This window comes from Grus americana, unplaced genomic scaffold (assembly GCF_028858705.1).
Source record: "Grus americana isolate bGruAme1 unplaced genomic scaffold, bGruAme1.mat scaffold_225, whole genome shotgun sequence".
NCBI lineage: Eukaryota > Metazoa > Chordata > Aves > Gruiformes > Gruidae > Grus > Grus americana.
The window spans coordinates 49133-65440 of NW_026561525.1; the positions used below are offsets into that span (position 1 = coordinate 49133).

General features: G+C 52.3%; 1 protein-coding gene across 1 annotated transcript; it reads left to right on the forward strand.

Annotated features, from left to right (window-relative positions):
• Positions 1-2373: 2373 nt before the first annotated feature.
• On the forward strand, positions 2374-2859 carry LOC129200502 (olfactory receptor 14A16-like; the record flags this gene model as incomplete). Its single annotated transcript, XM_054811818.1, has 1 exon — positions 2374-2859. A coding segment is annotated over one exon (486 nt), but the record flags the coding sequence as incomplete, so codon positions are not given.
• Positions 2860-16308: the final 13449 nt, after the last annotated feature.

The following is a 16308-nucleotide window of genomic DNA, read 5'->3' on the forward strand; positions in this document are numbered from 1 at the left end:
TGGGAGGTGTTGGACCCTGGTCCTGCCCTTGACATTGCCCATCCTCACATCAGACTGCCCCAGGAAGAGCCCTGAGCAATGTGTGAGGGACAGGATCTCCCTTCCCAGGGGCTGGGGGTCACAGCTTGTCCCTTTGACTTGATACAAGACATCCAGGATTACTCAGAATCTGTTCCACCTTTACATTGCCTTTGTCTACCTGTCATCTCTGCCTCCAGCTTTCTGCTCTAACCAGCCCCTGGGGAGGCTTCGTCAGTAATGGTCCTCAGTGGGACCTGTTAACACTCCAAGAAACTTTGGAGTTTGCATCTGACTTGGACTTCTTCAAAGGTTTCTTCAATTTCCTCTCAGTGTCTGAGGTTCAGGGACCAATCCCACCAGAGGGGTCATTAAAATGCCTTGGGCTGGTCCTCTGCTGCTGATCTGAGCTGGGCTCCTGGGATGGAGGGAGCTCATGGCAAGCGGGCAGTGCTGCAGAGAGACAGCTCTGCCCAGGAGCAGCTCCTCTGCAAAGCGCAGCAGGGCTGAGGGCACTGCCTGCAGGCAGCGAGGGGAAGAGAAAGGCCAACGGCAGATGGGCCTGGGAGGATGCTGAGAGCTCAAAAGAGGAGAAATCTTCACGGCCCTTGACACAGTAAGTCTCTGGGTGCAGGCCAATGCAGCTGCAGTTCATGGAGGGATCTCCTAAAGCTGGCATAACCCACAGCCTATGGGATCTCTCTCTTCTATAGAGGAGGAGGACGAGCTCCAGAGCAGGGTTTTCCTGCTGCACCATCAGAGGGACAGGGCATGAGAGGGACAGGGACGGCTGCAGGGTGTGAAGGTGGGTGTACAGCCCAGGGGTGCCCAGGACTGTTCTTCAGAGCAGGGTCTCTGTGCCCCAGGGGTCTCATGTGCCATGACAGGGACTCTGCCACCTGCCAGGGTCAGCACTCAGCCTGACCAGGGAGCTCCCCACGGCGTTACACACCATGGAGAAGGAGTGGGTGGAAGAAGTGACCCCCAACAGGGTAGGATCCTTCTGATATTGAGAGGGTGCTGTGTAGGCAGGGCTGGTTAGTGCTCCAGATCACCACGAGGAAAATGGCAGAGGCAGCATTTCAAGAGGAAGGTCAAGGCAGGGACTACCTTCTCAGCTTCTAAGGGAAAGGGGAGAGGAGCTGTCAAGTTTGAAGAAGTCACCGAGACTCCTGAACCCTTACACTGAGGGATCAACACAGCTGCCAGAAGCCTCCTAAGTGCCTTCACCCACTCCTCTACCAGCAGACAGCACTACCATCACCTTTGCTTGCAGCATCAGTGCTTCTCTGACCTACTCCTGCGGAGCTGCTAACAGGGAGATGCCCTGGGCAGAGCCCTGCTGCCAGGAGGTGTCTTCAGGGCAGAGCTGAGCACAGAGCAGGTGGGATGGGGTCTGTGAGCACTGACAGGGAGGAGACTTGGAGACAGAGAAACGGCTCCCGGCAGGGACAACTCCAGGGAACAGAGAGCCAGGCCACCCCTCGGCATCACTCTCTGCTCAGCTGCTTAGAGAAAGAGAAAAGAGTTGTGAGAAATGGACTTTGAAACGGGACTCTTCTGAGCTCACAAAAGTTGAGTTTCTTCTTCAAGTCCATTGTGTGTGAGATCATCCTCCAACGGAGAGAGGTGTAATTAGCACAGGGCACCTGCATGGTGACCATCAGGTCACTTGTGGGCAGACCAGCTCTCCTGAATCTGCATTAGGGCATAAGGAGCCCTTTTGTCCCTCAGGGCTCACCAGTGTCCAGGCTGAGAGCAAGGTGAAAGATGAGGATTTCTGCCCCTTAAAAGTGCCCTCACTCAGAAGCACAAAGGTGAGCTAACACAAAGGATTTGAACAAAGTTCCCTCCCAAAAATGAAAAGTAATTTTGAGGGGATTTTTTTGAGAAACAGCATAGGACAGGCTCAGAGAAGTCTGCCCTGACTTGTCAATGTATTCTCTTCTTTCAACAGTTCCCCAAGCCCAGACTGAACAAATGTCCAATGACAGCTCCATCACTGAGTTCCTCCTCCTGGCATTCGCAGACACACGGGAGCTGCAGCTCTTGCACTTCTGGCTCTTCCTGGGCATCTACCTGGCTGCCCTCCTGGGAAACGGCCTCATTATCACTGCCATAGCCTGTGACCACCACCTCCACACCCCCATGTACTTCTTCCTCCTCAACCTCTCCCTCCTTGACTTGTGCTGCATCTCCACCACTCTCCCCAAAGCCATGGCCAATTCCCTCTGGGACACCAGGGTCATTTCCTTCTCAGGATGTGCTGCACAGGTCTTCCTGTTTGCCTTCTTGCTTGGAGCAGAGTATTGTCTTCTCACTGTCATGGCCTATGACCGCTACGTTGCCATCTGCAAACCCCTGCACTACGGGACCCTCCTGGGCAGCAGAGCTTGTGCCCACATGGCAGCAGCTGCCTGGGGCAGTGGGTTTCTCACTGCTCTGCTGCACACGGCCAATACATTTTCCCTACCCCTCTGCCACGGCAATGCTGTGGACCAGTTCTTCTGTGAAATCCCCCAGATCCTCAAGCTCTCCTGCTCAGATGCCTACCTCAGGGAAGTTGGGCTTCTTGTGGTTAGCGTCTGTTTAGCCTTTGGGTGTTTTGTTTTCATTGTGGTGTCCTATGTGCAGATCTTCAGGGCCGTGCTGAGGATCCCCTCTGAGCAGGGACAGCACAAAGCCTTTTCCACGTGCCTCCCTCACCTGGCCGTGGTCTCCCTGTTTATCAGCACTGGCATATTTGCCTACCTGAAGCCCCCCTCCATCTCCTCCCCATCTCTGGACCTGGTGGTGGCTGTTCTGTACTCAGTGGTGCCTCCAGCCATGAACCCCCTCATCTACAGCATGAGGAACCAGGAGCTCAAGGATGCAGTGTGGAAACTGAGGACTGGATGGTATTTGGCAGCAATAAACTGCCCATCTTCTGCTGCATAACAGCTATTATTTAACTCATTACAGGCCCAGCCTGTCATCTGTAATTTATATTGTTGATGATGGTGTTTTACTCGCAGTGATGTTGTCATCCCCTCTCTAATTCAGTCTCTGCTGCGCTTTTCTGACCGAGTGGCTGTGTAAACGAGGAGCCATGCTCTCTGTGTGTTTAAGTAAAATAAAGGACCTTGCAGCAAGGTCGGGTTTTTTCTGAGATCCTTCCTCCAAGAGCTTTATTGAGGTGCAGGGACAGTTCCTGTGTGCAGAGGTGGCAGGGAAGAGACTCCTGGCATGGCAGCACTGCCAGGAGGCACTTGATCTCCCAGAGCTGTTCTCTTTTCACTTCCACACTCTCTTTCTGATCCCTTGGTGTGTTGGGTTTGCGTGGCAAGGTTTTGGTAGCGGGGGGGCTACAGGGGTGGCTTCTGTTAGAAGCTGCCAGAAGCTTCCCCTGTGTCTGATAGAGCCAATGCCAGCCGGCTCCAAGATGGACCCGCCCCTGGCCAAGGCCGAGCCAATCAGCGCCTCTGTGAGAACATATTTAAGAAGAAGAAAAACACTTAGAGAGAGAGAGCTTTTGCAGCCGGAGAGAGGAGTGAGAAGATGTAAGAAACTCTGCAGACACCCAGGTCAGTGCAGAAGGAGGGGCAGGAGGTGCTCCAGGCGCCGGAGCAGAGATCCCCCTGCAGCCCGTGGTGAAGGCCATGGTGAAGCAGGCTGTCCCCCTGCAGCCCATGGAGGAAGGATGAGGGGGTGTAGAGATTCCACCTGCAGCCCGTGGAGGACCCCACGCCGGAGCAGGTGGAGGCACCTGAAGGAGGCTGCGGCCCGTGGGAAGCCCACGTTGGAGCAAGCTCCTGGCAGGACCGGTGGACCCGTCAAGAGGGGAGCCCATGCCAGGGCAGGTTTGCTGGCAGGACTTGTGACCCCGTGGGGGACCCCACGCTGGAGCAGTTTGCTCCTGAAGGTCTGCACCCTGTAAGAGGGACTCCATGCTGGAGCAGGGGAACGATGAGAGGAGTCCTCCCCCTGAGGATGAAGAAGCGGCAGAAACACTGTGAGATGAACTGACCGTAACCCCCACTCCCCGTCCCCCTGTGCCGCTGAGGGGGGGAAGGTTGAAGCCGGGAGTGAAGTCGAGCCCGGGAAGATGGGAGGGGTGGGGGGAGGTGTTTTAAGAGTTGATTTTATTTTCTCATTCCTCTACTCTGTTTTGCCTAGTAATAAATTAGATGAATTCCCTCTCTAAGTTCAGTCTGTTTTGCTCGTGACGATAATTAGTGAGTGATCTCTCCCTGTCCTTATCTCGACCTACAAGCATTTCGTTATGCCTTTTCTCCCCTGTTTAGTGAATGAGGGGAGTGAGAGAGCGGCTCTGGTGGGCACCTGGCCTCCAGCCAGGGTCAACCCACCACACTTGGCTTTGGTGTAAGGCCTGATTGCTCTGCAGCTTGGTCACAGTCCTGCTGCGTGGTCGTCCTGTGACCGCAGGCAGGGACAGGCAACGGGCACTTCTGTGACAGAGCTGGCCTCCGTAGGAGTGGTTCCATCATGAAAGGGGATCTCCTCAGGGCAGTGCATGAAGCCTTAAGCCTTCCTCCAAAGTCACTCTCAAGAACATGCCTGTGCTGGTTTTGGCTGGGATAGAGTTCATTTTCTTCAGAGTAGCTAGGATGGGGCTGTGTTTTGGATTTGTGCTGAAGACAGTCTTGATAATACAGAGATGGATTTGTTATTGCTGAGCAGGGCTTCCATGGAGTAAAGGACTTTCCTAATCCTGACACCACCCCACCAGCAAGGAGGCTGGGGGTGAACAACAAGCTGGGACAGCTGATGCCACCTGACCAAACGGATATTCCATGTCATATGACATCGTGCTTAACGTTATAAAGCTGGGGAAGAAGAAGGAAGAGGGGGATGTTTGGAGTTACGGCATTTGTCTTCCCAAGTAACCATTACATGTGATGGAGCCCTGCTTTCCTGGAGACAGTCGAACACCTGCCTGCTGATGGGAAGTGGTGAATTAATTCCTTGTCTTACTTTGTTTGTTTGCGCAGCTTTTGTGTTAGCTATTGAAAAGCCTTTACCTCAACCCACCACTTTTCTCACTTTTACCCTTCCGAGTGTCTCCCCCATCCCACTGGAGCAGGGAGTGAGCAAGCAGCTGGTGGTGCTTAGTTGGCAGCTGGGGTTAAACCACAACACTCCTGTGATCACTGTCAGTGTTTTCTCATAAGCAACAAAATTCAAGTCATCATTTCTACCACCCCCAAAAGAGGCTCTTCACATGTGAAATCATTGTTGCAGTTTTAGATAAAGGTAAGGACATGCAGAAGGTCTAATCACCGCTACCAGGTGGGAGCTTCCTGCACGCTTCTCATTACAATGAAATTAATTCTGCATCCCAGGGATAAGCTCAGCACAACACGGCCTGAAGGCCAAGCTGTACGTAGAGCATAGTAGAGGCCTGGGTCTGCTCAGGTTTCTGTGACACTGATCACTAACTCCTGGATGTACCATGGTCTGTACCATTTACCAGTACTCCTCTCTGCTCACGTCACCCTTTCTGGATTGTGCCCTCAAACGTGTCAGAGCAATCAGAGAGGGTTTGGGATCCTCAGAAAAGGCAGACATCAAACATTTCTTCAAGAAGGGCAAGAGGGAGGATTGGGAGAATTACAGGCTGGTCAACCTCACCTTAGTCCCTGAGAAGGTGATGGGCCAAATACACCTGCAGGGATTTACAGGCACTTGAAGGAGAAGGAAGGGACTGCCGAACCCACATGGGTAGGGGCAAGAAGGGCATGTTTCGTACCTGGACCTTAGCAAGGGCTTTGACATGGTCTCCATAGTCTCTATACAGTCGGATTGGGCCAACCATGTTGAATGTCTTTATTAACTCCCTGTATAATGTGACAGAGTGCATTTTCAGCTCCTTTGTGGATGATGCCAAACTGGGCAGAGCCTCTGAGCGACCTCATCAGGTTAACCCTGCCTTGAGCAGGATAGCCGGACAAGATGAACTTCAGGGCTCTCTTCCAACCTGAGTTATTTGATGATTCCATGAGTCTCTCCCTTGGAGAGCTTTTGGAGACAGAATCGACAGAGGAAGAAGACAAAACAAAGAGGCCGAAGTAGAGATAGAAAATGCAGCGGTAGAAATACAGCAGTTCCTCTGAGGAACATTTCTCCACTCAAATTGTTGGTAGGAAATCTACTGGATAAATTTGATGAAAGCAGCTTACTTTTACCTGCTCAGGTACTGGGCCACAAAGAGGGTGATGGTTGGGCATGGTATGATGTGGTCAATTGTGTATAAGTACCTCATAATCCAGTAGGAAGCAAATGGGGAGGTGAGGTCAGTTCTGCCTCTGGAGGTGATAGGCCAGCAGCAGGAACGTGGCTGAGAAAGGGACTCTGAGGTCACTTCATTCTGAAATAGCTGATAGGCCAGACCTTAGCCCATGGCTGGGACATGCGCTTTAAAGCTCACATCTGCCAGCATCTCTGACAGGCCAGCAGAAGTCACCTGGTTGGCACATTGTCTGTGAGATCCCATCTGCCAAAGGACCTAGGCTCCCTCCAGGAAGGGGGCTTATATCTTGGTGGTCATGCCTGTTCTGCCTGAGAACATGATGGGACAGCAGCAGGCACACGGCTTGGTCGTGTCTATCATCTGAGAACCTGAAAGGCTAGTAGCCTTGGGAGATCATGGTGAGGTTACTTCTGTCTGCTCAGCTGAAAGGCCTCAAGAAGACTGGTGGGTTGGGATGCCTGCCTGAAGGGTTGTTTCTCAGATGGTGGACTTTCCTTGGAGGTAGGAAACAACAGGAGAGAGAAACACTGCCACACAGTGCAGCGTGGAAGAAGGAGACTGGACATGAGGAGGAAGAACTGTCACTCCAAGGGTAGTGCTGTGGTACAAGAAGTCATCCTGAAGGAGTACGAGATCAGTCCATCTTTGTGTTTCAAGGAACAGAGCGTGAGGGTGGACAGATGTCCGTGAATGTATGGAAATGCCAGGGTGAGAGCAAGGTGAGGAAGTGAGATGGGTGTCTACAGTGTGGAGGGAAAAGAAGCAGCTGTGGGACAGCGTAGGACAACGTGTGGTGGAGATGGCAAAGGGAGCTGGCAAGGCTGGAAGTCGCCAAGAGAACCCAAGTCCATGTCCCCTTGGCAATCATCTCTGCCACCAAGGCCTGTGAGGAGACATGTTGTCCTAAGGCACTGGGGGGGCCTCGTTGCCTCCTTGCACACCCCCAGTAAGGCTGGGAACTGCCATCCCGTTGTCCTTCACTCAGCATGACACCCCCCACATCCCACTGCCCCAGGAAGAGCCCTGAGCAAGGCGTGAAGGACAGGATCTGCCTTCCCAGGGGCTGGGGGTCAGGCCTTGGCCCTTCTGCTTCATCAAACAAAAGCAGGGCTTCCTCTGCATCTCAGCTGCCTGCACATTACCTTTGCCTGCCTGCAATCATGGCCTCCAATTATCCCTTCTAACGAGTCCTCGGGGAGCCTTTGCTGGTCATGGTGCTCAGTGGGACTCAATGCTTCAAGGTACTCTGGGTTTTTTCCTTTTACACTGAGTCTTTGAGAGGTTTGTGCAATCTCCTCTCAGTACCTGAGGTTCGTTACTCAGCACCAAATACACCATGGGACTCATTAAAATCAAGTAAGCCCTAACGAGCCATCTCTCTCCCTGTGATTTTCTTCAAGTCTTCAAGAGTTGTACAGATAATTGGAGCTGTTTCCTAGTGTAGTTGTGGAGAAAGATTTCAAAGAACTTCTAATAAAGAGGAGGTTTTATTTCCAAGGGTGTATTTTACTACTTTTCAGTTTAGAGAAGAGGTGATGGCAGCATTCCCCAGCAGATCTTGCTCCAGGGTCTCTCCTAAGGACGCCTGGACAGGAGGAAAAGCAGTCCCTTGAGGTCTGACACAGCATGGACAACCTCCACCTCAGCTCCCCAGCCCCACCATTTCTCTCATTGGCCACTGGGGACTTTCCCTTACATCAGACTTCTCCACTGAATTCTGCAGCTGGATGTTACAGCTCCTTTGTACCAACCCGCACTTGCTTTCCTTAGAGAAATGGCTGCACACAGGCACAGATTTTTTTTGCCTATTTGCAAGCAAAGAAAAGTCAAGCACGATAAAGTTTCATCGACATTAAAACACACTCTGCAGCATATGCTTACTACAAGCTGCCTCTAATGACGTTGCATTTCTACAAGGGATAATCTTATGAGAAATGTTTTAGATAGGTAGGTAGGTAGGTCAGTAGATATATAGATATATAGATATAAACATAACTAAAGAGTTGGCTAAAGAGACAATTAGACTACTTAATGACAGGGCAAGCTTTTAACTCCCTGATGTCAAAGCAGCAGCTTGGGGTGGGTGACAGGAATGTGAATGAACAAAGAGCAGGGAGAGGAGAAAACTGGAGCACAATGGAAAGGGCCTTTGTCTAGACAGTCTGCTGAAAAGGTGACTTTAGAAAGGGTCATTGTATAATAGACAATAGTTAGATGATGAAATAAGGAAGGTTCAGCACAGGGATAAGGAAAATCTTTTTCTCCATGAGGACATCCAAGCATTGGAACAGGTTTCACACAGACGTTGTGCCGTCTCTGCCCTTGGGTGTTTTCCAGCCCCCAATGGATAAAGCCTTGAGCAATGTGGCCTGACTCCACATCTGATTCTGCTGCGAGCAGAAGGCCAGAACAGACACCTCCTGAAATCCCATTTAAGAAAGTCGAAACCAAAAAGATGCAGCAGTTTCTTGTCCTCAAGGTCTGCATTTGATGACAGCAGGGAAAGTTCTCAGGTTCCCTGTGACCATGGAAGTAAGTCAGGTTCTTAGTTTAGTCAGAGCAGCTGCAGCTCTCATGCCTTGCTCCAGGCACTGCTGCTCAGGTGCAGGCCTGCTTGACAGGTATCCCCAAACTGTCCTGACCATTTCCTTTGCTTCACCATTCATTCCCTTGTCACTCCCTTCCCACCTCTCCAGTCCTACTCCTTATCCCCTCCCATGCAAAAAGACAACCCCTTTTATCCATTTCCTCACAGGCCCTGCACGTGCTCCCTTTGAACCCTTATTTGGTGTTTCTGAGGTGGTTATAACGGTGCTTTCTGCCTTGATTAGCAACTACACTACACTAGTACTCTTTTTCTCATCTGTAGTGTCCTGTAGCTACCTGAGTTATCACCTTGTTAGAGGCACCATGGCTCAGGATGAACATCAGCACAGGTACTTTCAATGTTGGAGGTTCATTCCAGAGGGACCTTGACACACCTGGGGATTTGGCCAGCCGAAACTTGAAGATTTAGAAGGAAAAGCTGCAGAACAACTCCGTGCAGCAGCATGGGCAGTGACCACGCAGGCTAAGGGGTGCTTGGAGGAGAAGGGCCTGTGAGTCATGATGGCTGCCGTAGGAGCCAGTGGGCTTCACATTCCAAAAGGAAAATGGAGAAAATGGAGAGTGTCCGGGGGAGGTCTGCCAAAATGGAGTGAGGAGCCTAAAGCCTGAGCTGTAGGAGAGTCTGAGGGAACTGGGCGTCTCTAGCTGGCTGAAGGGAAGGCATTGGGCAACCTCATAAGAGCCTGCACCTACCTACCTTGAGAGATGAGGGAGCCGAGCTCTCTTCTGCAGTGGCCAATGAACTGACAGAGGAAACAGCCACAAAGTGCCTCTTGGGAGTTTTGGGCTGAGCCTTAGAAAAAATAACATGGACTAGAAGGAGCACTGCTGTGACCTCCACCTTTGGAGCTCTTCAGGTTTCAGCTCTGCAAAGTCACAGCTACGTGGAGGATGGACTAGAGTCCCCCAGCAGTCTCCTCCTGCCAAGCCTTCCAAGAGCTTGTTCCTTGGCACGTGCTGTACAGGAAGAGATTAAGCTGGAGGTGAGGCTCTCTACATCATAGGATAATTCAGGGTGGAAGGGAGCTCTGGAGGTCTCAAGTGCAATGCCCAGCTCAAAGCAGGGCCAGCTCTGAGATCAGACCAGGTTGCTCAGGAAATGTCAGCATCCACAGAGAGAATTTACACACAAACCAGGTCACCATCACAGAACTGGAGACGAGGCATTTGACCAGTTCCCTGAACACCGCTATCGGTAGGCCATGCCTCCTGAGATTCCTGGGAACATGCACCTTCTTTTCCAAGGAGTGGGTTCCTTATGCAAGTTCCCTGGCATATCTCCAGCCCATGGAGTGCTTTAGACTATAAACAGAATTGAAAGAAAGCCTCTGACTTGGGTACTATCAACCTCATTGCTCAAAGAGAGGGATATGGAGGCATCTCAGAGCTTCCACGTTCCTGCTACAGATTCAATGCCTCATAGGAAGGAGCTGAAGAAAACACTTTTGAACTGGTATAGCCTTTAGATCATTTCACCTGTGAAGGCTCTGCTCTCTGCTTTCAATCGTTGGCACCCTGCTTTTCCTCACCTGCTTTTCCTTGCTCTCCTGCCAAAACCTGACCAAGTGATGAGAAGAAAGGCAGCAGAAAGGCCCTAGGCCTCCATGAATCAGCTGTGGTCTGGCAGCTGGAGGGCGCTGGTGTCATTTCATTGTACACCCCACAAAGAATCCAGCTAGGAAGTGAATCTGCAAGTCTGAATCGACAAGGTCCATGGACAGCCCAGGCTGTGTCTATGGCTGTGACTGGAGACCCATACACCTGCAGTGCAGATCAAGCTGGGGCTGAAAGTGGGCTTCAATGGGCTCCTGGGCCCATGGACAGGGATGCAGGTGGAGGCTGCAGGTTATGCTGGTCAGGGCCATGAAGGCCGATGGATGCTCTCAGGGCCCTGACACTGCCCCCGTGGCATCCCACCTGCCAGTGCCCGCAGGAGGCCAAAGTCTCATTCCCTCATGTGCAGGGTCTGTGCTCTGCTAATCTCCTTCCCCTCGTCCCTGGGGATGTGGGAGACCACATGGTCACTGCAGACCAGGCTGACACTGGTCTTCACAGCTCTGACCAGTTCTTCCTCTTTTGGGAGTACCCCATCCAGGTGAGCAGAAGACTGGATGGCCCATTTAGAAGCTGACGCACACACCCCCCCACGCCTCCATTTAACCTGTTGCGTGTTCCATAGAGAATGTCCATTTATCTGAGCTGCCCTGACATCCCACAGGGCATCCCCCACTTCTCATCTTCCCTGCTGGTCTCTCCTAAATATGTTCTATCTCCACCTACCACAAAAGCCCTGGGAGGTGTCCATCCCCACCTCGGCTCTTCTTCCATTGACATCACATCTCTGTGAAAAAGTGTGAAGAAGAAGGAGTGGCAGAGAGGTTCTGTGCTGACCGTAACCCCTCATTCACCATCCCCCTTCAACTCTCAGGGTTGGGGCAGGTAGAAGAATTGGGAATGAAGGGGGAATGGTCTTTCATATTTTTGTCATATCAAAAGTCTGTTTAATTGACAATAAATTAAATTGATTTTCCCCAAGTCAGCTCTTCTTTGCCAATGACAGTAATTAGTAAGTGATCTTCCGGTCTTTATCTTGACCTGTGAGCTAATCTATCTTATTGTCTCCCTTTGTCTTTTTGAGTTGGGGCTGTGAATGAGCATCTGAGTGGGTGTCTGGCTGCCGGCCAAGGCTAAGCCACTACAGAACCACCACATCAGGAGTGCTGTGTCCAGTTTGCAGCTCCCCAGCACAAGAAAGACCTTGACAGATTGGAGCAAGTCCTGCAAAGGCAAGAAGGATGGTTGGGGCCTGGAGACCATCATGGACAAGGAAAAGTGGAAAGAGTTGGGGGTTTTTTTTGAGAAATCCCTCGGAGTCAAACACTAGAAGAAAGACCCAGGCCAGTTGGTGGGATCTCAAACAATGGATTTTTTTCAATATCTCTTGAGACAAGACCATGAACCCCTGATCTAGCTGGACCTGCCTGAGAATGGGCTTGGCTGAGAGACCAGCTGTGTCAAGAGCTATGGGACTTGGATTGTAATGAGTGTCAGTAGGAAACTCGTTTTCTTTTTATTAATAATGGCAGTGGAGTTGGGTATCATGAAGGCCCGGAGGAGGACAGAGGTGGCCATGCAGCAAAGGTCCCTCCTCAGGACTGAGGTGTATGGCCAGAGATGGAAATGGCCAGTGTGTGGGGCAGCCAGGGAAAATTGCCCTGCCGGGGCAGCGTCCCTAGGGCGTCCAGGGAAAAAGGCACAGACTGGGCCCCTCTCTTCTGCACCTTTGCTCCTTGCTTCCTTCACCGTGCCCCTTGGCTCTGCACCGTGATCTGCACCCTGCCGCGTGCCCCCACCCTGCACACTCACACAGCTTAGCTCTACACTGTGTTTGTTCTCTCCTGGGCACATTTCGACCCAGCCCAACCCCTCCCCAGCAATCCCTAATTCTCCTCGCCTCTTCCCAGTACAGTGGCCAAGTCTGGGCTGGCCCACGGCAGTGCCCACGGCAGGGTGCTGCAGAGCTCTGGGCACTCAGCCCACAGCCCCAGCCCCTCTGAAGGGCACAGCAGGTCCTGGGGGGCAGAGCAGGGGGTTCCGGCTCCCCATCGGTCCCAGGGCTTGACCTGGCCGCAAGGGCATGAGGAAACAGAGGCCACTCACCCTCTGGCTCTCCTCTGTTCCTACTGTAGGTGACCCTCCATGCTGACTGCATTTGCCCCCTTCTCTGCCCCCACCAGCCCCACTCTCCAGGACAGCATGGCAATCCTGGCGCTGGAGCTCCTCAGCTAACAGCTCTCCAGTCTCCCTTCCCTGTGCCAGCGGGGTTCCTGCTGCCTCTCCTGTGATCGCAGAGTCCTCGTTTTCCTGTGAATGCCTGGAATTAACACTTTACTTTAAAAGGTAGAAGGGGACGTTCAGAGTGATGGCATTTGTCTTCCCAAGTAACCGTTACACGTGATGGAGCCCTGCTTTCCTGCAGATGGCTGAACACCTGCCTGCTGATGGGAAATGGTGAAGGAGTTCCTTATTTTACTTTGCTTGCATGCACGACTTTTACCTATTAAACTGTCTTTATCTCAACCCACAAGTCTTTGCACTTTTACCCTTATGATTTTCTCCCCCATGCTGCCGTGGTTGGAGTGAGCGAACGGCTGTGTAGGGCTTGGTTGCTGCTTGGGATTAAACCCCGGCACAAAAGTGCTTTGATTTCTCATTCATTCCTGCCCCCCTAAGGGTTGACTTCAGACAAAAAGATGCTGCTGGTTAATTTATTTTGCTTAAATGCAGAGAGAGTCTGGCTCCTCATTTACACAGACACTGTGGGTCACACAAGACAGGTGGATACCTAGGACAGAGGGGATGAATAAAGACATTTCTTTGCAGACAGCATCATCAAAAGTGGAAAAGGAAAAAAAGAGAGAAAATAAAAAAGAATAAACGAAGAGAAGGAAAGACAGGCTTAGACTGTCAAGATATATATTGGGAGTGATTTGCAGAGGAAGGTACACAGTCTCTGGCTGTTAAATACCATCTAATCAGTTTCCTCAGGGCATCCTTGAGCTCCAGGTTCCTCATGCTGTAGATGAGGGGGTTCACTGTTGGGTGTAGAACCATGAACAGAACTGCCATCGCCAGATACAGGAATGGGGAGGAGATGGAATGGGACTTCAGGTAGGCCATCATCATAGTGTTGATAAACAGGGAGACCACGGCCAGGTGAGGGAGGCACGTGGAAAAGGCTTTGTGCCGTCCCTGCTCAGAGGGGATCCTCAGCACGGCCCTGAAGATCTGCACATAGGACACCACAATGAAAACAAAACATCCCCAAACAAGAAAACCACTAACCACAAGAAGGCCAGCTTCCCTGAGGTAGGCATCTGAGCAGGAGAGCTTGAGGATCTGGGGGATTTCACAGAAGAACTGGTCCAGGGTATATCCTTGGCAGAGAGGTATTAAAAATGTATTGGCCGTGTGCACACTGGCATAGAGAAACCCACTGCCCCAGGCAGCTGCTGCCATGTGGGCACAAGCTCTGCTGCCCAGGAGGGTCCCGTAGTGCAGGGGATTGCAGATGGCAATGTAGCGGTCATAGGCCATGACAGTGAGAAGAAAACACTGCTACAACTAAAAAGAGAAACCAAAATATTTGAGCAGCGCATCCCAAGAAAGAAATTGCACTCTTGTCTCAGAGGTAATTGGCCATGGATCGATGATGCCATGATGGAAGAGCAGTGGAGACAGAGCCCAGGTCGAGGAGGAAGAAGTACATGGGGGTCTGAAGGCACTGGTTGCAGGCTATGGTGGTGATGGTGAGGCCATTGGAATAGCTGATGGCATTTGTGGGTTCATCTCCCCACACACACACACTGTGCATGCTTATGTCTCGTCTGAAGCATGCAAACTTGGACTTCTGACCTTGTCATTCAATGTCCCTCTGGGGAGGGAAGAACAGCCTCTCTGAGCTGGGCTGAGAGGCCAGTGCTGGAAATGGTGCTTGTTATTGGCTGCTCTGTGATGGCTGCCCTGGGGCAATTTCCCCGGCATGTCCAGCGAATAAGGGCCCAGAGCAGACTCTGCTCTGCCGGTCCTCCTTCTCTCTCTCAGGAGGCCTGGCTGTGCAAGGACACTGCCCTGTGCCCCCAACCTCCGCACTCATGCACTGTAGCTGATCACTGGTGTTTTCCTCTCCCTGGCACTTCCCATCCCAGCCCCTCCCCAGCTCTCCCCATCTGCCTGCCCTTGCCCCAGCACAGCCCAGCACAGCAGCCCAGGTTGGGACTGGTCCCACAGCAGGAAATGGAGGTCGATGACTGTGTCTCTGGCTGGCATGCTGACAAGATCCCCACCCCAGACAGCCTGCAGCCCCCCGTGCCAGTCCCACTCCCCAGGACAGCACAGAGTCCTGGCCCTGCGGCTCCTCAGGCAGCTCCTGCGGCCCTAAGGATAGGGCAGCCTGCCCGGTCGAAGGATTTCTCTTGCCTTGCACACACGTGGTGCCCTGCTCTTCTCCCAGGACATTCCATTTCCCCACAGAGCCTTTCCCCAGGTGAGCATGTCTGTGTTGGCCTGGCCGGCCATTCCCGCACCCTCTCCTCATGCTCCCCGCAGCCCCTGAGCTGGTGGTGCTGCTCTGCAGAGCGCGTGGGCTGCGGTGCCCGGCGCCACGGGCTGACTCTGCAGGGCCGGTGCCGGTCGGGCTGCGTGGCAGACCTAGCTCAGGGCTGTCACTGCCATTGACTGCCTCCCACACAAGTTCTTCTGAGGCCATGGAGGGTGTGCAGAGGTACCCTGCCTCACTTCCAAGGCCATGAGATGCATTTTGGTGCTGCAATGCATCCAGCCTATGACATTTCACTGAGGGTGATAACGCATCACTCACCAGACTGCTTTCCTTGTGCCCGTTGTGTCTCCTGCGTTGCAGAGCTCGGACTTTCCTGTTCACACCCAGATTTGGCACTTTACCTCTGGTCTCCACCTTGGACAGGCTCACGCTCAGTGGGGCTCCATCCACCGCTGACTCCCCGGCACACGCTGTCCCTGCAGATCCCCTGTGCTCTTCTGGCAGCTCCTGAGTCCCTCCAGAAAAACATTCACTTGCCAGCAGCCCTGTGAACTGCTGTAGAGCCCCAGGCAGGTGAGTTGGGAACCATTCCCCATCCGCATGGGTGTTGGCCACCAACAAGCAACACCGGTACCAGACGTCAGTCCCTAGCAGACCACACTGGGACCTTGATCTCATCCTACTGAGCCCACAGAGAAACAAGCAAAGCAACAAGTCTCTGCAGAGTCTATTCTTTGGGCATGTTCTTGAGACCAGCTTCTGAACACCTAAGCCTTCGGGCACTGCCCTGAGAAGACCCCCTTGTATGATGGAAATGCTGCTATGGAGGCCAGCTCTGTATCAGAAGTGCCCGTTGCCTCTCCCTGCCTGCGGTCACAGGACCGCCACACAGCACGACTGTAACCAAGCTTCATGAGCCCCCAGGCCTTCCACCAAAAAAGGGCTCAGGAGAGCATGGAAATGGAAGGAGAACAGCTTGGGAAAGACCAAGTGCTGGTGCTCCCTGGCAGTGCGGCTGCACTGACACTCTTTTCTTCTTCCCCTCTGCACACAGGCTCCCCGCAGCTGCAGAGCAGGTCTTGGAGGAAGGACCTCAGAAAAAAGAGTCAATGCAGGGCACTTTATTTTGTTTAAACACCCAGAGGGTATGACTCCTCATTTGCACAGCCTCCAGGTCACACAAAAGCTGGATAGATTGTGAATTAGAAATGGGTCAAATAAAGACATTTCTTTGTGGAAAGCATTCAGATAAGTAACACAAAAAACAAATAACCCAAACTTCACACGCCCCCCCACAAACCCCCTTCCCCCAAGACCAAAATGATCATAAAAAAAACTTCCAGAAGACTGGCTGGGCCTGTAATGAGATATA